This window comes from Ischnura elegans, chromosome 3, assembly GCF_921293095.1.
Source record: "Ischnura elegans chromosome 3, ioIscEleg1.1, whole genome shotgun sequence".
Classification (NCBI taxonomy): Eukaryota; Metazoa; Arthropoda; class Insecta; order Odonata; family Coenagrionidae; genus Ischnura; species Ischnura elegans.
Window position 1 is genome coordinate 106168940 of NC_060248.1, and position 26412 is coordinate 106195351.

Genomic DNA, 26412 nt, shown 5'->3' on the forward strand with positions numbered 1-26412 from the left:
GCGGCCAAAAGTAAAATTTCCAATGCCAAAAATTAACACTACATGCGTGGAAAGGGTCAATATGACCATTTCATTCTCACGTAATTTTTTCACTCTTATTTGGATCCAATCTGTGGGTTGTCTTTCTTTGAATTTTCCTGATACATACGTGACTTAGTCTGCCCATATGAAGTTTATCCTTATTCAGTCTCAAAATCTGTTTCTGTGTGATGATGTACCGTTGGCAGTGTATGGAGTAATTTTAACCCCTTAGGGAATACCGCAATTCCATGTCAAAATTGTATGCATGCCTCTGACTCATATTTGTGTACAAAGAAATACAAAGCATTAGTCACATAGAGGAGGAGCAACAGATGCACACCAAGAAGAAAAAAGGTGCCAGCTTGTTGATTGGTAGACTTGGCAAGAGTAATAATTCACTTTTCCCATGTTGCGGCTTTGTGCTGTTCACTCCTTTGATAAACAGCAAGTAACACCTTGGTGATAATTCAGCTTTAGGCACTGAGGAACTCTTTCGAATCTTATATGTCCTCTTGTATGGTAAGAGCATTGAATATAGACAGACCTCCAGATACATATAAATATAGGTGAGTGGGAAGTAGGGTGATCCATTTCTAGGAAGGATACTAGCTACAAATAAAATTGCTTTGTAAATTTGCCCTTGGCGATGAATATGAAAGCTAACTAAGTTACTAATTTAGATTATACAATTATCTGAAAAGATGCAATAAGATTGGAATTGATGGTGTCACGTGCTAAGCAAGCGCAGCTCAGTACTTGACTAAATAATGATGAAAGTACTCGGCTGATCAAGTGGAAAATAATAATCTTTCTAGTGTACTATGCATTCAATGGTAACATGGACAAAAAATGAAATAATCCTGTTAGCTTTTGAGAAATATAAACTATACTGAGGGTAGATAGGAAGTTGTTCACCAAATGACTACTCAAATGTTCTGTTCAATCATGCACCTGACATTGGACAATTGTTGGGCATTCTGAAAATTTGTTGACGTGACTGCCATCAATGCATGGAATGTTACTGTAAATGCACAAGTATAAATGTGTGTCATCTTTTTTTGTTTGACATTTTCAAAGCTCGCAGAAATACAGTGGCAAAGTAGGAACTTGCAGCAAAGGGTTCCGTCAACCCACAATGTGCTACATAATACCTTTCCCTCCCATGAAAGTGCTCAGTCATATATGTAGGAATATCATTGTTGCAAAATGTGTCACGTATATTTGTAGGCTGCAGGTTTGTATGAGGCACTTGTTCAACTGAAAGTAAGTTAAATTATCCCATTCTTTACACACTGTATCCCCAAGAAATTGAGAAATTTTATGTAGGCATTTTTCTGGGAAAATTAAATATTTTTTTCTTGCCCCGAAATGAAGATTATTTACTTTTACTTATTTTCTCCACGATAAGGCTCCTTCAATTATTTACAAAGAAAAAACATATTTCACCGCTATGTTGTAGTTACACAGAGTAAGTCGCATCCAGTTAAGTATTACGTATGGTGATGGAGGAAGATATAACAGAATCAAGGTATGTATTCTTTGCTAAACAAGATATATTGTTCATAAAGAAATGGTAGATAACCATTTAGTGAGAATGATCCGGAGATATAGTTAAAAGCAGTGAAATGGTCAAAATATGCCAATATCCCAATACAGCTCAAATGTATTCATGAAATATTTCTGCTTCATACGAGTCAGCTAACCATCCACCAGTCTGTTCATGTTTTACAATTTGAAGTATGTATGTACTACTTTGTATTGTGCTACATTTTCTAGTGTAGTTGCCACATGCGCAAGGTTTACGCCTAGATTCCTCTTTTTTCATGAAAAATCTTGTATCCTCTGTGTAACTACATACTGTAGTGAACAATTACGAGCAACACCGTAGAGAGTGGAGTGGGAAGGTCAGTGGCTTCAAATGCCCCAACGAATTTTTATGGGAGATATATGATGGTCGTTAAAAATCTGTATTTTGAGCAATTATCTTGAGGTGCTATGAAAGCATGCTTTTACAAAAATTTATTCACTATTCTTTTTGCTCCGTGCATACATGTTTTTAAATTGCTAATTTTATATCCCCTAAATCCCCTATCTTGTAAAATAACCATCCTTCAAGAAAAGCAGGGGCCTATTTAGTTAAGTGTTGAGTTATAAACTTTAATTACACAGGGTGTTTCAGAAGGAATTTGCAATACATTGGGAGGAGGTAGGGGAGACAATTTTAAACATTTTTGTCCTTAAACATGAGGTCCTTAGCTATTTTTAATGCACTCTGCAGTTACCATGAAAACAGTTTTTCATGGGTATCCAGGGTTTTTGACATTTTACTTAGTACTCTGGATATTTAACCCTTTCAAGACAGGGGAGTTCTCGCCTTAGCATGACTGCTGGATTGAGCCTCAAGAGACTCTTCCGTCCTGTACGAAGCATTTTTGCTGAACATTCATTAAGAAGGGTCTCGCAGATAATCACACACTTTCAGCACCAACCTTTTTCGACCCTCCCTAGCGGGGATTTCACATTATCTCAGACTCCTAGGGTAGTTGGGCTCCCTCCTTTCGGAGTTTATAACCCTACCAGGGGCATTGGTTCGCGGTCAATCATGTATTTTTTATGTGTATTAGCTCTATGGATAATTGTTGCTTGCACGTAAATTGCAGACTTTGAATTGAATTCCTCATTTTATTCTGAGAATTGTCAAATTTTGAAAGCTCTTGTGCCAATTTTAATGCATTTAATGCAGCAACAATTTCCATGTTGATGTTCACACTGAAATTGAGATATAAGTTAATATTTATCGTAGAATTTCATTTAAAAATTATAAATGCCACTCAAAAGACAAAGAATTCAATTCTTAGTTTATATTTTTTGAGAAAGAAACATATTTATTTCATAAAATGACTGAATGAAAAGTTGAATGATAGCAGGGCCTTACCACAGAGGGGCAATATAAGACGTGGGGTCCGGGTACCTGCTCCTGGATTTCGAGGGTACGGCCTGAGTCCCACTTTGTTAGGTCAGAAAACAAAAACTTCGAAAACCTGTGACCATCATAAAAAGGGGAGAGCAAAGAAACTTATATTTTCAGCATTCATTCGCCTGCGTAGTAAAATCTCCAACGAAAATTTGCTGCTTTTGTCTCCCAGGTCAAAAAAACGTCCTGCCGCATATTTTCGTCACTAGTAGCAAAAGTGTTAAGGAGATTAAATAAATAAGGTTGGACGAAAATGTGCAATCACAATTGCCTGGCACAATTAATTTCAAATCAGGTGAGATTTTGGAATCGTGATACTAGCTTAAAGCTCAAGCAAATGTGGGTAATTGGTAGATTGCATTTTTAAGGAGCCTTCTCAGGAGTTAGTGAACTTTTCATTGTGCCAACCCCATGCTCAACCGTGGACACTTAACTCACTCATAGTGGACTGTTGTACCTGGATTAAATAAGAATTCCATTAAAGGAAGGGATGTACAACCACAGCTTGTTAAAAACAGCCAGTTATATCATCTCAAAAATAGAAACAACTCAGACAAGACAAGATGCGACTTGTTGCAATAAAAATGTCAAGTTTTTTTACTTTGGTCAGACAGACCTGCAGGTGTTGTTACCAGAAATGCAATATCGCACAATAAGTTGCCTCAGACTTCAGCCAGACCAATAACCATTGCTTGAGTCGTGATGTCGGGAAGTCTACAGAAACAATCAGTTGTGGCCTAAATAGTGCATCCCTGCCTTGACCCTACCCCAGGTCACTCAAGTGGTAGTGCTGAAGAGAAATCAGCACCGCAGGAAATGGAATAATCTTGGGAGTAATACTTGCTCTCGTTTAATTAAGGGGCCTTCATAGGAGCTGGGGAACTCAAAGACTTTCCATTGTGCCAACCCCATGGATACTCAACCGTGGACATTCATAGTGGATTGCAGCCCCACCAAAATGGTCCCAGTAACAATAGCCCACTTTCCATAAGAGACTTCAAGCAAGACTTGCCTTCATTAGGGTCTTTCGACTCCACACTTTGGTATTGTCAAAGGTATGTATGTATTGAGCTGATAGGACTTCTACTTCCCTCTATCTGAAGGCAACTTACTACTCCAATCCGATTAGAAACTTACTATCTTCCATAAAGGTATCCATTGCAGATTTGATATTAATTTTTAGTCTTATAAATAGTATTGATTCATTGAACTGGATTTTAGATCTTTATTTAAAAACCTTGCCTTCAGGTAGCACAAAGACATTGACACAAAAATTCATGAGGAGCTCCTATGCATTGCTTGATTGAATGGTAGAAAATCAATGTGTTATCAATGATGCAATAATTCATCTTGGATCGCCTAAGTCACTCCACTAACACTTTACAACATAGACAATAGTCACACTGTCTATGGACAAGTCTTAATAACAACAGAAACATTCTTGTGGACTGGTCCTCAAAGTGGTCCTTTACCCTCTATGGATGGAACCTTAAATGAATAAAATCAAGGAAACTGTTAGTCTGGATTCAGCATTTCCCATGGTAACACACAACATCTTATGCCCATAAGTTACTTCCTTGTTTAGAAGCAAATTAAAATAAGTTATGGTTTATTAAATTTAAACAGCATAATCATAGGACGCCCAAATGCAAAGGCTAACCACAATTAAGCTAAGTTGAGAATAAGAATAGAAGGTTGATTAATCATCAATATTATTCCATGAATCAGGGGTGGATAAAGGTCAATTGTTAAAAACTATACCATAGCTAAAATGTTTAAGCTTTTTAAATATAGAGCAAGTCAAAAAGTACCATGGCCTTTGTTACTGTAATCACCCATCATGTCATTAATTAATAGTAGCAGGCATAACTTGGTGGAAATCCATAATCGCAGGAATAGAAGGATCAACAACTTTGCTACTTCCACATGGTACCCATCATGTCATATGCCTATCTATCTTTTTCAGGTATTGTTTTTCTATAGAATTAGGGTAATTGCACGACCAGAAGTTGTTTATTAATTCACACCATAATAAAACACTATTATCTTGTCTTCAAAAATAAAAATATTATATGTATCTATTTAAACATAAGATATAACTGATCTAATCCAAATTAAAACACAATGTTTTTAATGCTCAAATTGAAGATGTTACAAACTATTAAATTATGAAAAAATTAATTAAAAAGTTAAAATTATCCCAAAATGAAGTTTTTATCATATTTTGCCCGACTTTAGGACTTCAGTGCAACCAGAAGATATTAATCCATTTTGATAATTTTTTCTATTGTTTTGTCTCTAAATTCATAACTTTTCCATGCTATTCCAACTTTGAAATAAAAATGATTTTTTTTGCCACCCTGATGGCTACTTCTTCTCTTTGGGCCCTCAAGTATTACTCAACAGCAAGAAAAAAGTTTGAGCAAATCCACAAGTTGCGTGAGTGAGCTGCACGTTTGTTTAATCTCTTAGTGTTTTATCTTATTTCCGTGTATTACTCCTCTTGTTAGCATTGTAACTTCTCATCCCCCACTCTGCCTACCAAAGAGTACAGCCTTGGGGAATTTATTTTCTTTCAACTGTTTAATGGCCGTAGATCGTTCAATCACTTATATTATTTATTTGTTTAATATTTTGGCTATAGGACATACAAATAACCGACAAATATTCCTTTTACTTTCGGCACTAGAAACAATGACCAAGTTAATCTTACAATAAACCACACATTCATTTATTTTAACTTTGATGTTAGTTACCTATCTAAAGATGTATCCTCAGGATAAAAATAACAATGTTTTGTATCATCCACCTTGTTTAAATTCATCACAATTCCTCAGGAATAAACTCTTCTTCCTCTTCCATTTTCTTCATTTCAGACTCATCCAGAAGTGCATCTTCTGTCAAAGGTTCTATCACAGCTCCAAGCAATGTCTTGACTTTAGGAGCCGTCAGCTTTTCGTGGGCTATTTCAGGAATCCACGTTGTGCCAATAGGCGCACGGATACTAGCCTCAAAAGTTTCAACCCCAACATAGGGGAATGGCAGTTCATTAACCTACAAGACAAACACACACCATTAATATTACAAAAACAGATCAATAAATGTCCAAACCAATTTCGACAAACAAAAACCCAATATTAAGATGGCTTTTCTGTGCGTGGGCTAGAAAATGAAAACACTGAAAAATTGCAATTAGAAGTAATGATAAATGAAAAAATAAGATATCACCACAGTTAAAATTAAGCAAAGGAACACATTCCTCTCGTCCCATTCTGCTCCAATGAATTTTAATTTTCAAACCAATGTTAAAACTTGCCTAACCTCTAATCAGAACTGAGATCCATAAGCTACATTTTTTTCCAAAAGCGAAAAGCAAATATTTCTCACACAGTCGGTCATCAAATATTCCAATAAGTGACCAAAATATTTTGGTCCCATCAATAGCCTGTTAAGACAGGTTTTCTTTCTGCCCTTGAACACGGTTTAAAGCAATTAAGACATTTGATTGGCCTGTAAGAAGCCACCAATTAAGGGTAGCATGAGATGAAACTACTCATACTTTTTCCCATATGATGTACTCAATAAAAAAAATTGACCATTTTCAAAGATCCTGCACAAAAAATAGGAATTAAAATCTACAAATAAGTCTAAATATTGAAAACAAGTATAAGATCCAGTACAACTGAACTGCCACAGTGCATAATTGTTTCCGATAGAAGGATTGCAAGATAATTTAGGTGTATACACAATGACAGCACTTGATTCAATTACCTGATGAAGTCTCGCCTTTTCATCAGCCTTTTCATTGATGATCACAGAGTCTTTTTTGTCATCCTTGCGGGGAATATGCTGCTGCACTTTGAGTATGAAGCGTCTCTTTTTTCTACTCGGCACATCAGGAACTCCCTTCCCAGCCCAAGATCCCCAGCCAGGCAAAAATAGATCAACATCTTTTGGTTTGTTTTCTTCCACAATTGCCTCCTTTTCTTGCCTGATATTTGGATGAGTAAGAAAAAACAAATTAAAACCCAAACATTAATACATCATCCAAAATACTATTTATAATAAATAAATAGATTGGTGTGTAGACTTCCTCTGTTTTTAATAACCGTATTCTCTTAAGGTTTTCGCTGCATTGATTCATTTTTGGGGGGAAGACGGATTTGCCTCCCTTCCATCTCCTGTCGTTAGGTCCTGATGAAGCATTACGGTCTGATACGATCATAACATAACAGTAGAAGTTTCCATTATGATCTACGGTTGAGGACCTCAAATCTGGAAAGCTTGGGACCAAAGGGTTCCTGGATTTCCGGTTTTTCTGCATTTCTGGTCTTCATGATATATTTTGTTAATTAATCGATTTATAAATGCATTCAGGCTCGATATTTGAGATCCCTATGTGGCCCTGCCTAGGTTGTTAGGGTATGTTCATAGCTTGTACTAACTTTCTACTCTTCCCAGAACAAGGCTCAGAGAGTGGTGCCACGAGGTGGCAATTCGAAACACTATGCAGAGGATTTTTTCAAACGTTCCAGATTTCTGGTTTTCCAGGTTTCTGGATTTGAGGTCCTCAACTGTATTTAGTTAAAAAGTGCTAGTGTTGATTATACAGAGTTGACAAGGTAACTGTATAGAATGTACCAAGGATAGTCAAGTACATCTGAAGAAAAAATTATGATTTCAGAAAACTCAGACCCAATGAGTGAGAATGGAGTTTCTGTGATGTGCGATGAAATTCTTCATCTCAGTGTTGGTTGCTGTGAGAAAGAGAACAGCTTTACTGGCACTACCGCCAGTATCTTCATGTCAAAGATAACTTCTTTGTCCAGAAGATGCTGGTAATATTGCTAGCACAACTGTCGTCTTTGCCACAGCAACTGACATGGTAGTAACCGAAAATGAAGAATTTCAGGCTCTGAGAAGTAGAACGTAGAAAAAGAGTGGAAAACTCTTAAAAGAAATATTTTAACAGTTTTCCTCTAATTCCCTTAAAACACTAAATTTCAACTCTCAGAACCACTACAAGGAGCAAGGTTAAAAAATTAGATTCACACCTGCTTGTGATCTCAGGAGAAAGAGGTATCATCTCTTGAAATTAGTGGAAAAATGTTACATGAAGAAAGATTTGATGCTTTCCCGGCGAATGATGTGAGTAAACTTCTCTCGGGTTTCCCACCGGGTTAAAGGCTTCATAATGGCCGACGTTTCGAGCTCCGACTCGGCGCTCATCATCAGGGCTACTGGATGACAAACATTCCAGTAGCCCTGATGATGAGCGCCGAGTCGGAGCTCGAAACGTCGGCCATTATGAAGCCTTTAACCCGGTGGGAAACCCGAGAGAAGTTTACTCACAAAATGTTACATGTTCTGCTGATCTTAAATAATTAGTATTCAATAATACTCCAAAAACTGAATATTAAAATAATGAGCAGCTCAAATCACTCAAGAGATTATTATTGATATTTTCTCATCCAAATTCAGTGAAAAACTTTGCATACTTCAGAGATATTTTGCAATAGCATTAGCAAATTCCTGAAAAACGATCTGTAAGAAAAATAATATAAAAAACATAAACAATCTTTTCAAGGGCAGTAAGCCAAACACCACAAGGTATCAAGTATTTCTTGGGATACCAAATGTGACAAACATTTTCAGCACTATTAAAAATGGGTTCAAGGGAGAAAGAATGGATGCAGACATTTTCCTTTGGACCAAGGGTGCCAATTAGATTGAACCTATCCATTGCTGAAGCTTAAAAGATAAGGCATCGTATAGTATCTTTTCTAAGATGAATGTTTCAGATAATATTCTCCAAACACTTAACGCTAAACATATAAAATTGGTAAATTCCAACTTAGCACTTATTTAATCTAAAATGAAGCATCAATTACTTACTGGAATTCAGTGACAACATCATCATCTGTGAAAGCTGCAGCAATTGTGATACGGTTATCCACCATGGCTGACTCATCCTCATTATCATCATCACCAGCCTCTGTGTGAATTGAAAAACAAAAGCTATAAGAATTTCAAAATTTTAATGATGACGCACACATTACGATGAACATTAAACATAATCAATAAAATAAAAACAAGAAATACACAAACACCATTGAGGGAAAGAATGATGCTAGAAAATAGAGACAAGAAGTAACGTAATCCACGCTAATATATAAAGCTATACTGATGATAAATGAGGCTGATCACGGCTGCTATTTGTCCTCATAAAGCATTCGCATTGCATACTTAATTTTGGTCCAAATTGACTGGCTGATAGCAAAGCTAACTTATCATTCATGAGTGGTAAAGCAAAGCAGAAGTAATTCATAATTGTGCTACCATAATTACCTAAATATAGTTTCCTCTTAGTTTTTAAGGTTCATTTTTGGAATATATTGATTACGGGAAAAGCTAGTCATAGAAAATTAGGAGCTCAAGATGTCAAATGGAATAAATTTGAGGTTAAGAACACTAGAGCCTTGCAGTCCTAATTACCATTTTTATTATTTTTTATCTTGCTTAGAGATGGTATAAAAATTATGATTAGCCACTAATGAAGACATATTACACTCATAACAGGAAATCAAGGGAATGGATCCCTGGATAAAAATTTTAGACTTAAGAGTGTCTTTTTATTTGAGAAAATTTTGAGGTCTGACACCATAAAAATTCACATTATACAGACCAGCAAGGAATGGGGTTTCCAGCATCAATTAATTCAATACCAATAAATTTTCACAAATCTAGATTTTTCATACAACTTATAGAATAAATTACAAGCAATCGCAATGATCCAGTGAATTTCAAGGAAGCACATAATTTTGAAGTCACATGTTTCTCATCTAATTGAACATTGAATACATTGAGTTTAAGTTTACGTTACCTATGATGTCAGGGACTCCAGTGTTAAGAGGTTTATTGACATCAATTGAAATAAATTTCTTCGGATCAATTTCCACACTAGATTTGGCTTTAGATGCTGCAGTCACCTTTGAAAACAAGTCCGCACCTGGCCTGCAAAGGAATAATTTTTTTCACTGAAAGTAAATGTAAAAAGCAAAAAATGGTATAAATTTGGTTCATGTTTTATAAGAACCGAGGAAAAACTCCCATACATTATGATTTCTACTCATCTAGGCAGATCATTAACAGATAGTAGTAATGACTATACTAAAATAAGGAATACAGAGGGTAGAGAAGTAAGTACACCGAGCAAATGGAAGTTTATCCTTTCCACGCATTAAATAAGACATAAATATTAGAACATCTATGCTCTCAATGCGCTAACTAAGTTCCTGACGACTTCCCATTCTCAATTTCTCCGGCTATCCTCTGATTTCCAATCCTAATATTTAAAATTTCCTTCACTTAACATCAGTCATGTAAAGGGATAAATATTTTATAAAAATGAAATAACGTAAATAGTGACATTAAGTCGACACTGCCCCATGACACCCAACCAGGATGACTACATAATGCCTGACTCACAACTTGAACGTCAAGGCAGGCCCACAAAGGCTCAACTCATTAGTTACCCAGATAAAACAGAAAACATGAGTGACTTGACCTCTTAGAATGACATTAAAAGTTATCTATCTATAGATGCATGTGGATGTGTAAGAGAAACTATACTCATGCAGACAGACACACTAAAGTCATTTTGGAAATGACCTTGATTACATTGCCATAGAAAAGCTTCACCTCCATACAAAAGACTGACAAGGTACATTAACGAAGTGTAACCTCCCAATTTCAATTAAAATTGGCAAGTTTGTAGATTACACTGGGGTATTAAATTCTGTGAAAATTTATATGCCCCCATGACTTACATGACATAGAAGTTGAGATAATAGCGATCAAAATTTTTTTAAACACATGTTGACATTCCGGTTTCCATCTCTGCAAGCAACTATCCTAAGTGGCTTGCTTTTGCTTTTTTATGTAAAATTAACCATTTCAGCTTCATTACATTTTTTTAATGCAGCCCCTTAGAAAACCCACTAAAGTCTCACTGTTATCCCTGCCAATTCATACTGCTCTTCATTGCACCTTCAAAAGTTCACAGTGACATTTTTCTGTGATAATTATGCTAGAAAGAAATACATGGTTTAGGCTTAAGTAAAGAATTTGTCACATAGGTCACCCGCTGGCAACATACAACCTATGCAATAGAGGCACAGCAGGTAAGAAAGGAAATTGCCCAGCTTGATACCATGAAATCAAGGAGGTCAATGGGAAAAATTTTCTTCCAAATTGATGATAGATTTAAGTTTGTATCCCCTTCCAAATGAAAGAATGATGAAACCATGGTACCATGGACTAAACCTCACACTCCGCCATCCAACAAACGCTAGTGGCTAGAAGCAGCTCTCCCCTCCTGGGGATGATACCTCACAGAGATGGTGAACGATAATCACTTCCTTCTGCAGGTTGAGTTTTTACAAATTTCAATCACTAATATCTCAACTCCCAGGTTACAAGGGGACATAAAATTTTACAAATTTATTTTCGTACCGGGAGAATTACGCTTCATTATTGTTCCTTGTAGATATGGGCGAAGTTGTTCTTTTCCAAAATTCGATCTTTATGATTCAAGTCACTATGGAGATTCCATCAACTGATTCAATTATTTAGATCATTCAATCATTTTGATTGATGACTTGGGACTGACTGAAATCCCTGATTGAATCAAGGAATCAGAAGATTGAAACCGTTCAACCAATCAACACCAGACATTTTCACACCAAAAGTAAGAACTCGGAATCAATCACTGAATGAACAGGAAGTCTGGCTGATTGATTATTGATCCAAGCACCGAACAAACCGGAAGTCTGACTGTTTGATGATCGACTTTATTTTGCACAATGAATCATCGAGTCATTTGAATCACTGGGAGGTTCAATCACTATGAACGAATCGATCATGAACGACCCATCACTAGTTCCTTGTGAGTGATTATTTCTCAATAAATTGCCACAGAAAAAAATATGGTACTTTTTACATGCCATAAAATAGAAGAAGGGTTCAAGCAGCCATGGACAAGCAGATGATTAGCTGAAATCATACCACTAACCTTATGGTACCATCTGACTTCTCCTCAGCACTTGATGCCAGATCTCTAGCAGACTCATCAATGATATTTTGCGATCTTTTCCTTTCCACAGCAACTGAAGGATCACTCTTTTTTCCCTTAGTCCGCACTGAATTTTCACTTCCCTTTTCCATGTCAGGTTCAATAACAACTTCTGATTTTAACGATAACATCTTTTCCTCAGCTTTATTTTTCAATGCAATTTCAACTTCCTCAAATATATCATCCAGGTCTTTGGCAAGAGGCTTTTCACTAACATCTACAATTTTCCTCTTGGATTTCTTATTTCCTTGCTTCGCTCCTCCCTTCTCACCATGTCTTTTAGATTCTTGCACTGGAGTACATTTCCACTCGCTACTGAGTCGTTTCACCGATGGACTACTTCTACTCAAACTATCCTTCTCGGGCACATCACTAATGACAAAACCAAATTTCGTCACTGAACCACCACCACAAGTACTTCCTTCCACAGAATCATCACCATTAATGCCATTAACACTCTCTTTAGGGGTCTCTGATTCTTTACCGAAATTTGGGTCAGGAATCCCTTTTATTTCGGACAATGGAGACCCTTTCTCGGGTTCATTTTTTTTCTGATCCTCCCAAAACTTCCGATATCCAACAACAAATTTGTCGTATTCCTCTTTCTTTTGCATCCAAGGATTACTCTCATCGTTATTAAGCACAATGTTTTCCACTTCACCGTCTTCTCCATCACTGCTGTCAGAATGACGAACTTTTTGGGTCAGTTCTCTCCCGATGCGAAGCTGTTGGGCTAACATTTCACGGGACTGAAAAAATAATAATAATAATAATAATAATAACTGAGTAATAAGTTGGAAAACTTTTAACCCTTTTAGTGTGGCAAGCCGATATATCGGCTGCTACGTAGTCCATTATTTACTAAGCTACAACTTATTTCAGTAAACATAAAAATATTTCGTCAATATTAACCAGTTTAACCTCAGGGTCATTCCACATCAAATCACCCAGAAATTTTCAAAATGTCACCCACATATCATTCAATATTATATTTCAATGAGATTTTGACCTTTTGTCTATCCAAGTACATAGTTTCCATAGTGGTAGTCAAAACACCACCATTTTTATTTCACAGTATATTGGAGCACATTTTTACCTTAAATTTAAAAAAATTGGATGAGTAAACTACTCTGCCTTTTGGTGATAATTCTGAAAATAAGAGGTAATGTTTTTGAGCAAAAAAAATCTGTTGATTAACAATTGTTGACATTATTTTGGCTAACATAGCAATGCATGGGGGGTAAAAGACATTACTTTGGAAACTATGTACATACTTGGACAGACAAAGGGTCAAAATTTCATTGAAATATATGACGTGGTTTCTGAGCTATGACTTTTTACCTTGCGCCCTGCACTCTGGAATTTGAATCCCACTACCGCCACTTCTGAGGAAACATCTCTGACTTTGACCCCTCATATCTTGCAAACTATGAGAGTGACAGAGGAAATATTTTACACCGGCCATTAAATAGGTGATAGTAGCTGGTGACAAAAATTTCATTGAAATCCGAGTCGGTGGGTGCCATGCCTGGGTGAATTGACATGGAATGAGCCCTCATCAATTTAAAAAAAACACATATGGATATGAAATAAAAAAATTAATGTTTTTTTTTTGTATTTGCTTCATTTTATGAAAATAACCTCCTCATTTCTCACCAGTACCGCAGGAAAAAGGATAGCACAGAGAGGGTTAAGACTAGGAAATGATACACAAATCAGAAATATTCCAAAAAGATTGCAGACTGGTGATTTACTTCCATTTGACCGAGAAGTTTTTAGCAGCGGTGACTTACTACATTTCAAACATGATGAAAAAAAATTCTTATGATCAAAGCCTCCTAGGATCAATTAGTACTTGTTCCAAAACATGCATATGACATGATACAATAAGTCCATTGAATGGATATGTTATACAAACATGCAAGTAATGCTACAACACAATAGTTTAAAAAAATTGGTACGTCTAAGGACTCTCGAAACCGGATACAAAGATAAAATACAGAAGGCAATACTTTCCTAATTTCATGAAAGTCATTGTTATCAAGTATCATTTATCCATACTACAAGCAAAGACAAGCATGGTAATGGGAAGTCATCAGTTTCCTAGGTAACTACAGGTATTCTCTACCTAAAAATGGGAATTCATCAGTCTATCCTAGGTTGGTATTCTATATCTTAGAAATAAATGATGAGTATGGAATCGCAAATAACATGGAAAGCAACACTGTGATAAAACAATGGTCCTACCTTCAAGGAAAATTGCACAGTAAATACTGATAGAATTCCCCATACATAGGTACATTCATGAAACCACAACAGAACTTTCCATTAAATGCTGGAGTCGAAGGGATGAGTATCATATTCCAAGATGACTTATAATTGCTATGCCTATTACATACTCTCCCGAGGTAATTTTTAATGGTGGATATATCATACACTTCTAATGTGTTCAGGTAAGGTTATAGACAGTGAAAATGATGATAAAGCACAATGAAAATAATGCCAAAATTCTCACAAGATGATGGCATGTTTGAGTGGACATTAGATTAGAAAAATATAGTATATCTAATTTATACCACAAAGCAATACCTGCTTGTCATATTTTGCATGGACTGCCCTGTTACGAGCCCACTGGCCAGTACTGCGATGGCGAAGGGTTAGCCTTTCCTCTGCTCTGGTGTTCTCTAGCTCCTCAAGTTTCTTTAGAGCAGCTTCAGGATCAACTTTCATCAGCTCTTCAAACTCTTTTATCTGTTTTTTGGTTCGCTCACGCCGGAGAATACGATGGTACCTATATAAAGAAAAAATACCATTAACTTAAAAGCATACTAAAATTCAGGTAGAAGTAATGCATACTTTAGTCACCATAATAAATGAATACATGATTAACCATAAAAATATTTAATAAATACATTACTTCATTAATTCACACGATGCCATAAGCGCAAACATACGTATAAAATCATAGGTAAGGAAAGAAAGGGATAGGAACATGTAATAGAAAAAGGAAGAGGACAACGGTGCTGTGCTGGGTGGAAAAAGCCAGAAATCAGAGGGTAAAAATGCAGCCTGACTGCGACTCGAACCCAGAACCTCCTGGTTGCTGGCCAGGTGCTCTAGCAGTTGAGCTACCGGGACGCTTAGATTTACCATGATTTCGGCGGGGGTTTATGCACAGGAAAAGAAATATTTTTAAACTGAGTTTCAAAATAATCCTCAACTGAAAAATATACCTGCATGTACATATTGTACTAACCAGGGATAAAACCACTATCCCAAACATCAGCCCCAGTAATGATACAGGACATAATGTATCGAACCTGAAGGTTCACTAAGGAAATTTGCATGGGTATGTTACGTTTAGATTGCAAAAGATTATGTACAAATCCTACCACTATTATTGAGTAATAGAGTAATTTCAACAACAATCGAGGAAAACTTTAGTCCTCTCCTTATAATGTCAAGGGAATGACAAAACATTTAGCTCATTGATAATTGTACTTCAACACAGACTGACACACAGCTTACATTTTGTATGAGAAGCAACGTCAAAATAGTACATTATACCTCATATTCTATTTATATTAGACTCAGATTTGAATAAGCACTAGTTTTTTAAATGAAACTCATTATAAGATACCTACATAATAGAACAATATTCAATGTTCTTCAATTCAAATCACATCCATGTCACCAGCACAATTTTCACCAAAAGAACTCAGTATCAATAATAAAATGAAACCAAATGAAAAGCTGCACCTTTTACTCTTTATCTTATTCTGCTGCCTAGCTTTGGACTCCCGGTACGACTGCTGAGCTCTAATACGAGCCAGCTCCCGCCTCTGCTGCATAATCTCCTTACGGTTTAAGAAGAAGGTTTTCTTCTGCAAAATAAACATTTTCCTGCAGTACAGAAATAAAGAGATGACAGTAATATTCGCACTCTGAAACAAATGAAATACTTACAGGTTCTTCATGCTTCTTTTCTTCCTTGTTCTCATCCTTAAGATTTGATAATATATTTTCAACTTCTTTCTCTAACGGAGTTTTACCCTAAATTGAAGGAAATAATAAATTATTCAAAGTAATTAATCAAAAATTTTTAAAGAAATATTTTAGATATAATTATATTCGGATATAGAAAAGCATTGTTTGCTTGCTATTTCACAATCCCTAAAAAGATAATAAATATAAAAATAATTAGTTAAATAATTGCAGCCTTGGATTCACTGCGAGACTAAAACCTCCTCTGGCTGTGACACTCAATGAATAGAAAAAAATCCACACATCCCATTGAGGTAACAGCTCTATTCATATTTTTACATTTTATCTCCATAAACCCTCACTTTAAGGATGATTTAGCAATAGAATATGTATTCATATTCGCTTCATAATAAGCGTATCAACAATGCAGTTCAGGAAAGTCATTTGACATCAAGAATGAATTTAAATCCACCTTTCGAGCATGAAATATTAGTTACAGATATGAATGTAAAGCTAATCAAATGAAGTCACCACATGAAAAATGAAAAAGAAGAGACTTTTTTTTTTCCAGTAGCCGTGAGAATGGGTAGCGAGTCGGTACCCAAAACATCGGCGCTCTATTATAATATTACCTGATCAGGTCTGATGATGTCTAACGTTGAAATCATGGTCATGTAAATGTGTGAATAAATATTCATGTGAAAGCACAAAGTTTCGCCTCAATCCATCAATTTTATCAAGTAATCACATACTAATTACATGTACCACTTGATGTCGAAACTCACTTACCAGGGAATTGCTGAGGAAAGTTTTGGTAGAGGTTAAGTTGAAGAATGGAACATTCAATGGGAAAGTAAGCTGATCAGCAACACGGTTAGCAGACACCACCGGCTCCCAACGATTCAACAATTTCTTTGTGGTACCGTAGGCGACTGTCCTCTTGATCTGAAATAACGAACATCAGTTTTAAATTGCCCAACAACTGCAGACATACAAAAATAGACTAATAAAATCGTACCAATAGTTTGCATCACACCAATGCTCAACATAAAATTACTAAAGTTTAAGAGTGAAAATGTATCAACATAGCAATTATTCATTGTAAATCTACATTTTTCCCTGAAATCCCCTGCTTATCTAAATAAAAAATTAGACTATTCTAAGCCTCAATTCTATCATTTTGAACCCAACAACTTTTAAGTGTTATTAGCTGTATTTACTGGAACCAGGTAGTCACGATGCTGCTGCAATCGCTCAATTTTTTAAATCCGAGAAATGGCTATTATGTCATGGTTTTTTTCATTCATTATTATATGCATTCATGCAATTCAAAGCTTTACATGCAGCATTTTTAATGGATGCTAGCATGAGCAAAAGGTTGAGCAATTATCAGCATGAAAGACATCAATAAATGAGAAATATAATATTTTAAAAAGTAAAAAATGTATATGGCAACCTTTTCAGCTTCTGGCTTCTCCAAAGGTGCTGGCAAGGGCTTGATCAGCTTCTGGACTTTCTTCACTTTCTGGCTAACTAGGGCATGTTTGCCTGTTTTATCCAATGACGATGCCAAGTCTTTCACAAGCCCTTCCTCCCTTTTCCTCTTGTTTAAAAGATGAAATTCAGATATCTCCAGAGATGGCTCATTTCTGCTCGGAGGCTTGATTCTGTCAAAGTCAATAAACAAAAAAAATCACTCAAAGAAATCACAGCTTCATAAGAGTCAAATGAATGAATTACAGTTTGAAATTCATGGATGCATTCGATCGTATAAAGGAGGGCATGAAAGCAGAACACCAAAGATGCATCATCACAATGAAAGTCATGAATTAAAAACATACCATTCTATGGCAATGCATTGTTGTTGTGGTGTTTTTTAGTCATATAATATTGTCACTGCTTATGTATAGAAGGCAATGTACTGTATCCAGTTAGTAGAACAAATGTGAGAACTCAAACGAATAGTTGTTTGCTAGACTGCACATGATCCTGGAGAATTATTTGGAGAACAAAAGCAGAGACACGCCAGTTTTGGCTACGTGGTGTAAACGGTCCTTCGCGTCTGTGAGAAGTTTTGATTTTGAAAAGTGAATTCAAGAAACCCAGTGAAACAAGCTAGGCTGGATGACAAGATGGAGCAGTGCATCATGGAGCATCTTTCAATACGGCATCAGGCTTGCTCAAACCAGTTGACCCTTCGAAATATATTTTGCTATAGAATAATTGGCAGAGATTGATGTCCACGCCAATATCTGAGACATGGTGGATGACCGGAAGAGATATGATTTCCAAATCATTTTTGTGCAACGCTCACAAAATGTGGCAAGACACGGGACAAGCAATGCTCACAATACATCCAAAGACAAATATACCAAACTTGTGCAGAGAGGAAACTCAACACAACTGTTCTACCGGTGACTTTGCTTGCACAACCTGACAAATTTAAACAATGTTCGAAATCTTCTTTTATGTGCCTAAGATGTCATGTACCGGTAGATATTGTTTAAATCTCCTAGTCCACATGCAAAACAGATAACTATGCGCAATGTTAGACACACTAGCAGCAGGTGTTTCAATAAAACGGTAGAGTATTCGATAACAACCGGGACAAGAAAGGCAACTTATCCCAACTGGAATTGGCAACACAATTTGTACCAATTAACTACGAAGTCTGCGTATGCTGCCACACAATATGCGTAGGGAGACATATTGTGTTTACATATATGTGTGTGTAAAAACTTTACCGGCCATGTAGACGGCTACAAAGGCTATGTTGCCATCTGTGTTAGTACTTTTTCTAGGGACCAGTACACAAGGGACATCAATCCATCAATAATGCTGAGAATTACCTTTGAAATTTCTTCCCATAAGCGACAGAAGTACTTTTCAGTAAAGCTGAATGCTGCGAATCATGCAGTTCATCATCTGAATAGTCTTCCTCCATCTTCTGCCTTTTCTAGGAGATAAACAATCAACAAGAAATGCAGTGGGCAGATAACTTTTCAAGTTTACTCAATACATGGAAGCACTAAATCACCAAAGACATCATAGTAACCACTAGGAACCATTAACACCGTAGGTCACAAAGAATATTAACATATTTTTAAAGTTTTGTAAAGTAGAAACACCGCACAAAACACACGTGGAGACGGCAGCGGACGGCAGAGTACGCTGCAGTGTTGCCGTACCTACTTATCGTCAGTCAACTATTCGTAACGCGCGCTTTCAACTTTTGGTTTTCAAGTTACTCTTGGGCCAAAGAAGTTGCCACATACACACTGAGGGATATTCAAAGGAAACTGTCCGATTTCAGAAGGAAAGCTATTGCCATTAAAAATTTAATCTTAAAAAATTATCCCAAAACTACGGCTCCGATCAGCATGTCACCGTATAAATTAATTAATTGAGCGGCCATTAGGGATTCAATGCAGGAGCGGATCCAGGATTTCTTTCTGGGGGGCACAAGCAAGGCCGTATCCAGGATTTTTTTCTGGGGGGGGGGGGAACAAGGATACCTTCTAATACAAAACAAAGGCAATGATAGCGACACCTTATTAAAAATCTTGCATATATTTTAAGGGTCAGGGGGGGGGGGACTTGCCCCCCCTAGATCCACCAATGATTCAATGGATGTGTATTCTAACTGGTGTAGAATCTTTCAAATCCAATGTGAGAAGCCTTCCAAAAGATAAGGCCAACAAAAAAATTTCAATTAACAATTTTTTTATAGCACAAATATGTAGGAAGGGAGGAAAATATTTATTCATAAAGCCACTTTAGAGTGGTAGCCAGGATTATTGGCCAGGGGGGATAGACAGTTTATTGGGTCGGGCAACAGGTATAACTTACTAGGGGGTGGGGGGAGTATAATGAACACAATTTTAAAATGCAAACAAGAGGAGAGACTCAACAGTTTTGGCTACGAGGTGTAAAAGCCCTTCGCATCTGTGAGAAGTTTTGATTGTGAAGAGTGGATTCAAGAAACCCTATGACTGTGAAACCAACTCATCAGACCCAAATCAAGTTGTCCAGGTTGGGCATCACCAAACCTACCAACATTTCCTCCGGCCACAGCCCCGAGTCACATCCAGGTTAGTTTTGGAGGGGGCATAAGGATTTCACAAATGAACTTTTCATACTTGAGATTAAAAACAAGATAAAACAATTATTGCACAACGTATTCTCTTTAATTTTTACATGAAAGTTATACATGACATTATATGATTGAGGCTCCATGGTACACAAAACAAAACAAACGTAATGAAAAAATTTGCAGATTTTTAAGCATCTAGGGGGAGCAATTGCCCCTGTGCCCCCCTTCCCTTACATCCACCAATCCATAAACCCTTGCTGGCAAATGAAATAAGCCTCGTATAATAATCTATCTATATAGTTGTTGAATCACTTATATAATTTAATTAAACACTTACGAAAGACTGCAAGTATCTAAATATTCCACAGCATTTCTTATTTGTCCCATCGCCTTCAATGTTATTAAGAAGGTCCTACCATAATCTCAAAACCCGTCGGACAAAAAAATAGTAATGGAATGGAAGTACATACATAATTAATTCAGCCATGGCATTCCCCTATGTACTTCCAAAATCAGAAGTTTGAGGTACCCATTGAAATGTTATCCATTCAAAGACGTTGCTCTACTAGTTTAGCAAAAACTGGTAGGCAAGTCTTATGCCAAACTCACACTATCATGCCACTTTCTAAATCAGGAAGAGGAGTTGTGAAATGGAGAAGAGCTGAAAGAATTTAGTTACAGACATTTCAGTGAATCAAACGTTACACATTAGTTAAGGTCTATATTTAATATTTAGTGGTTTGGCAGATGCAACAACTTTTCAAACACATAAAACTGCTGAACTATTTATTGTATGCGACTTCAACCAAATGAGATTTCTTTCTCATCTGAAAGTGACTTACCCACAATGAAACACAATAATGGCTGGTGAATAAATTAAATAGGAATGTGAACCAACCGCAAGTGGTTGAGCATAGCATTTTACTTGAATAAGGTCATGGTAACTAACGCATGAGGAAAGTAGATTCATAATAGGATGGCTCAGCAAATCAAGAATCATAAAGAATCATGATCACTAAGCTAGTGACATTTTATTGGATACTAAGTAAATTAAGTACATCTTTTAAAAAATCAAAAAATGCAGCAGTCCACCAAATGGTCCTCAAAGTAAGCAATCAACATGCTCGCTGAACAAATCAGGTCTGAGACACAAGATTCATCAACTTGCATCACTACTTCATTTTCTGTAACTCAATACATGAAACATTTTTTAAAAATGATGCTGCCAGCTCTGATGTCCTCAAGGAAGCTATGTCCTGCGGATACCCAAGGGTGATGGTGCGAGTTAGGAACCGAGTGGCAAGTGGGCACACGAAAGGCAGAATAACCATAACATTTCATCATAGGAATAGAATTCCCACAAATTCTACTCTACTCCGATCATAGAACTAGCTGGTCCTTCCAAATGCACCCTACACTCATGCAATTCCATTCACCTAAGCTGCATGATTACTAGGTATCATTCAAATTAAAGGAGGGCAAGCAAAATTTCTAAGATGGAAACAAAATTGTTGACACAATGCTGCCAGTAACACCCTTCTAACAGCATATGGAGGAAATGTGGCCTTTCATTCTTAACTGCAGGGTGTGTTCCATCAATATTGCAATTATTTTTTAGAAAGAATCATATTGAACACACTTGCACAAACATTTTACATTCTGCTAAGTACATCCCATCTGCATATTTTTTGGCGACTACCATTTCCAGGACGCAGGCTTCTTCGGGGAGCTCTCGCAAGATCGTCGTCACAGCTGATCCTAAGGACGAAAAATGGGTTAATTTCAGGGCTGCCTCATCATCTGAGGTAACAGGAAAAAGTGTGCAGGAGCAACTTCAATGTAACAGACGGTTAGGGCAGAGTTTGAATCAAGTGTTTAGCAAGGAACTCTATAGAGTAGAGCATTATAGCAAGGCAATTTGTCAAGATGGAGTATCCAGATAGCAGAGATGCCCTTTCTCTCGAGTCTTTCCAGCATTTACATGTAATAAGCAGCATTAACTTTCTTTCCTTGAGAAATAAATTCCCTACAGACCACTCTTTCATAGTCTAAACCTTAAATGCACACAATTTCATTTTTGATATGCTTATTCTCGCTATTTAAGGGATTTACCTCTTCCTGGCCCCTCTGAAATGTCTTCAACTAGCTCAAAACTTAAGGGTAGGACAGAGCACATTCCCCATGAGCCTGACTAATTTTGTTCGCTGCCTCAAGAGATTTATTTTCAGTTTAGAATAAAACAATGCTCAGTTGTACATACCTTTTTTCCACGACACTGTTGGCACACAAGGTTTTATGATAACATACACCCTTCCGTTTCCACAGCTTTGAGAGCAAAAACTGGTTTCTTCGTGAAGCTAGGCATTGACCCCACCAACTCTAAGTGGTTTGATACCACTCCAACCAATTAGAGTGGCACAGTAAATTCAATGGCATAACTTTTGGAACACACCCTGTACAGTGTCACTATCTTGCACTAGGATTAATTGGAGGGAGTAAATTTCTCATAACTGTAAAGCCAAGACATCCCACAATATCCACAAGTTGTAGAAGGCTAAAGGCACCAAGAAATTCACCACCAGAAAAACACCAAGAGTTCACAGGAGGTTTTCCTCGCCAAAAATTAAGTTTTCCCAAGCTACACTAAGAAATAAGAAAATCGAGAACTTCAATGAATATTTAGTTCACACATTGAATCAAGTCATTTAAACAAATCAGAAATCTATAGAAAGCAAAGTAACTGAAATAAAGCAGTACTGACTGTTCAAGGAATTGATACTATATCTCCTAGTATAGTAGAGCCCCTTAGTATCTAATCAGGATGAACACTTCCCTCAAACCATACATCACTAAGAAAGGTCGAATACTTTACAAAATTGAAGTAAAGGTATAAGAATTTAAAATTGGAACAAGACTAGTGTCGATAGTGTCAACAAAAGGAAAAAAAAACATATGATGGCAATATTTCTTTATTAACTCAAAAATAAGTTGTACATAAATTACAAAAATTTCATTTGAATAATTGGAACATTATGGATTGCAAACAGTCTCTGAACCAATGAGCATTAACAACTCTTACTTACAGAAAAAGTATACACACTTATTTGAAGTTATGCATAATCAGAGGATGCATCAGAAATTATACGATTTTTGTTTTTTGTGACGTACTTGGTAACAACTACTTGTAGAAAATTAATTTTCTTCATAAAACAGGCCAAAAAATATACTTCAATATCTGAAATTTTAAATATTAATGAAAATACCCAAAAACCTCTTATACATGGCCCAAAGCTAAACCAAAGCCTGGAGATAAAATAGATAGCCCTATTTTTGTAAATAAAAATTCATGAATGCATAAAATGTCATCACTACAGTGTAAGATCAACTAAATGAGATCATAACCTTAAATTCAGTAACACCATTAAAATTATGACTGCCATTAACAGAGGGTCTCAAGCTACTCTAATTGAATGCCCTTTAAAAAATAGCAGAACACCCAAAAGTGTCGTAGGTGCTGGATCCTGAGTGCTAAACTGTAAAAAGACTGGGATATCTACCATCCCCACCTCACCTGATCAACACTTTACACCTATACTACTCACTGTAGACTGCATTATTATAGAAGATTCATAAAGGATACTGAATACGGTGGAGGGTTACTGGAAAATCAAGACTTGGACCTCTGAGCAAATCAGCATGTGGACAAAATTACTACTGAAATAAGCATCATGTAACTTTATTTACTACCCCTTTATAGTACATGCAGATCAATTACTGAAGTTAACCCAGAGTATTGGGTTGCTTTCTATAATTCATAAATGTTTAGCCCTTTCTCATTTACCTGACCTTCACGCCCTTGGGCACAGCCCCAGCAGCTTCACTCGACCTATGTCACTACAGAAGAAGCTACTCCTGAGATGGCAACAAATCCATTAATAAGGAAATTACTTAGTCAATGCTTAGCATCCGAGATAAAAAATGGTGGATATGATAATATTCCAAGCAACCTTTGTTAAGGCAAACCTTTTATAACAATTAATGCAATCTCTTATCCCTTTCACCTTTCATTCACTACCGTGGACTTCACCTTCACGGGAGAATTCTTCAAAACCTGAAAAGTAACAAAAAATTGATGCATGATCATAATTTAAAAACAAATATGATACACAAGTAGATAAGGTCAACATTTAAAGCCTATTTGGCTATGATAAAACACTATCATCCCCTGAGCAGAACTACATTCACTTATAAAACAAATAAGACAACTATGCTTTGCACAGCAACATTTTGCATAGAGGGGGGAAGCTAAAAAATTAAAACTGCAACCCCACAATACGAGAAAATTATTAACAACACCATTTATTGTCAATCCTCATTCAACTGTTTTGAAAAGGCATTCTAATAAATTGAGATGATAACGAACTTAGGGCCTATTAAACACCATATATTAAAATGCACGAGCAGTGGCAGATCCAGAGAGGCTCGGGGGTGCTACAGCCCCCCTTTAGTAACCAATTTAACTAGATAAAATGACAATTTTGATCAAATGTCTACAATATACAGGAGAGCAGAGCCCCCTAAGAGCCATCCTGGATCCACTACTGCTTATGAGTTAATATACAGTGTGAGTCTGGTTGCATGAACGATTTTTGCAGACCGGAAGGGAACATGTACTAATGCGTGAATCAAATTAGTACAGATTCTTAATTACGTTATGCATTCCTACAAGTTACGTGGTTTCAAGGTGCACATTGGCATTTATTCTTGCATTCAAACGTTACGTCATGAAACCTGTACGAGCTAATGTACTGGGTAAACAGGCTTTCACACTCAATTCTATGAGGAAAAATTAGGCAAGTATAAATTTCTTTGTAACAGATTCTACTCAAATTATATTAAACTATAAACTTGGGTCATCCTGATACTCCTAGTGTATTCAGTTTTAACCACCGAATAAGACCCATCGAGCGGGAAGCAAGCGGGCTTGTTAGCATGTTTCATTATGTATATTCTACTACACTTGTTACCGGGAGAAGTCACACACGATTTATTGAGTGAATGCATGTAAGATTTTAGTGAATCTGAACATAACGTAAGAATGCAAGGACCAAATTATAAAATATTTTCTGACGTGTTCATATTTACACGTGACGTCGTACGGTTTAATGAACTGTGTAACCACACTTACAAGGAGATTGATAGGAACCATGGTACCTTTATTAACACTCAACTGGAGACACTCTTAACTGGGTAATAACACGTGGTTTTAATCAACCAATAGTCACAAAAAGTAATATTTGAAAAATACAAGCAACCGGTTAACGGTTTGCTCTTTTCAAATGACTTCGTATGTACATATTGCCTTCGAAACAAACTTGGAAGTAATTCCTCCGATGTACATACGTGTACTTCGTGTACGCGTGGAAACATTATCAGAAAAAAAACCTTGTCCCGTACTTGTTCCACCCTGCCACACTACAAAATAAAGCAATGGAGGAGGATATAAGCACGAGCGATTCAATCTACCAGCAAACTTAAGAAGATATAGCCATGGAAGTAGGCGTACATTCCGTGCGTTGCTGGCAATGCAAAATGTAGCAATAACTGCTCAATAATAAGAAAATAAAATAACATCCAGCGCTAAAGCAGTAAAATTCCATAAAATGTTATTCATAATAGTGAGACATAAATGCCATAACGACTAATTCCATGCCTTTAAAACAGAAGTGATTAGCCATGGGTTAAATTGCAAACAATGAAGGGAAAAGCAGTGCGAAATGTACAAATAAATTAAACAAATATAAGTAAATAGATCAAGTTCTTCAACTAAGAGGATGTGTATAGATACGTACCTATGATTCTTCAAATCTTCCCAGCTCAAATTTTCACACGTGGCCACGTTGAGACAGCAACACAGGACGGCGGCGTGGCTTGGAGAACGTGGTTTCCGGAATGGACTGGAATGGACTTTTGGAATTGGCTTCAAGGTCGAAGGGGCCAAGGGGCGGGAAAGCTAAAAGGAGACTGCGCTTGCGCGATTCGGGGTACTCGTCGCAAAGGCGCATGGTCCTGTTTTCGCGGTAGTTCAAAGAAGGTATCCGCTGAGCTCAGAGAAATAGACCGTCGCTATCATTTCTAGAGGTCTTTAATACTTTATTAAACTCCCAAAATAATTGACCCAAGAATTTATTTCAAAAAATACTCATC

General features: G+C 36.7%; 1 protein-coding gene and 1 long non-coding RNA gene across 3 annotated transcripts; both read right to left on the reverse strand.

Annotated features, from left to right (window-relative positions):
* Positions 1 to 4206: 4206 nt before the first annotated feature.
* On the reverse strand, positions 4207 to 19288 carry LOC124156315 (U3 small nucleolar RNA-associated protein 14 homolog A). Of its 2 annotated transcripts, none has more exons than XR_006864299.1 (12): positions 18962 to 19288; positions 17569 to 17779; positions 16902 to 17057; positions 16095 to 16181; positions 15888 to 16012; positions 14718 to 14919; positions 12069 to 12877; positions 9879 to 10009; positions 8891 to 8990; positions 6767 to 6986; positions 5752 to 6049; positions 4207 to 4483 (listed from the first exon to the last, which is right to left on the reverse strand). XR_006864299.1 is itself a non-coding variant. In XM_046530793.1 (12 exons), exons 1-11 carry the CDS (start codon positions 19054 to 19056, stop codon positions 5819 to 5821), a joined length of 2367 nt encoding a protein of 788 aa, XP_046386749.1. In that variant the 5' UTR covers positions 19057 to 19288; the 3' UTR covers positions 4207 to 4483; positions 5805 to 5818. The 2 variants fall into 2 exon arrangements, 1 of the variants encoding a protein (XP_046386749.1); XM_046530793.1 differs by having other exon boundaries at positions 5805 to 6049.
* A 3868-nt stretch (positions 19289 to 23156) lies between these two features.
* LOC124156316 lies at positions 23157 to 26180 on the reverse strand. The gene is made up of 2 exons (XR_006864300.1): positions 26058 to 26180; positions 23157 to 24316 (listed from the first exon to the last, which is right to left on the reverse strand). It is a non-coding gene; the product is annotated as an uncharacterized LOC124156316 (long non-coding RNA).
* Between the last annotated feature and the right edge of the window lie 232 nt (positions 26181 to 26412).

Bases quoted from the DNA above. Each gene is read 5' to 3' on its own strand.
- LOC124156315 (XM_046530793.1), bottom strand. From the start codon at position 19,056: ATGGAGGAAGACTATTCAGATGATGAACTGCATGATTCGCAGCATTCA. The intron at 17,780-18,961 runs GTAATTCTCAGC...TGACTTTGACAG, and splicing joins TATGGGAAGAAATTTCAAAG to AATCAAGCCTCCGAGCAGAA. The intron at 8,991-9,878 runs GTAACGTAAACT...CAATTCACACAG, and splicing joins TGGAGTCCCTGACATCATAG to AGGCTGGTGATGATGATAAT.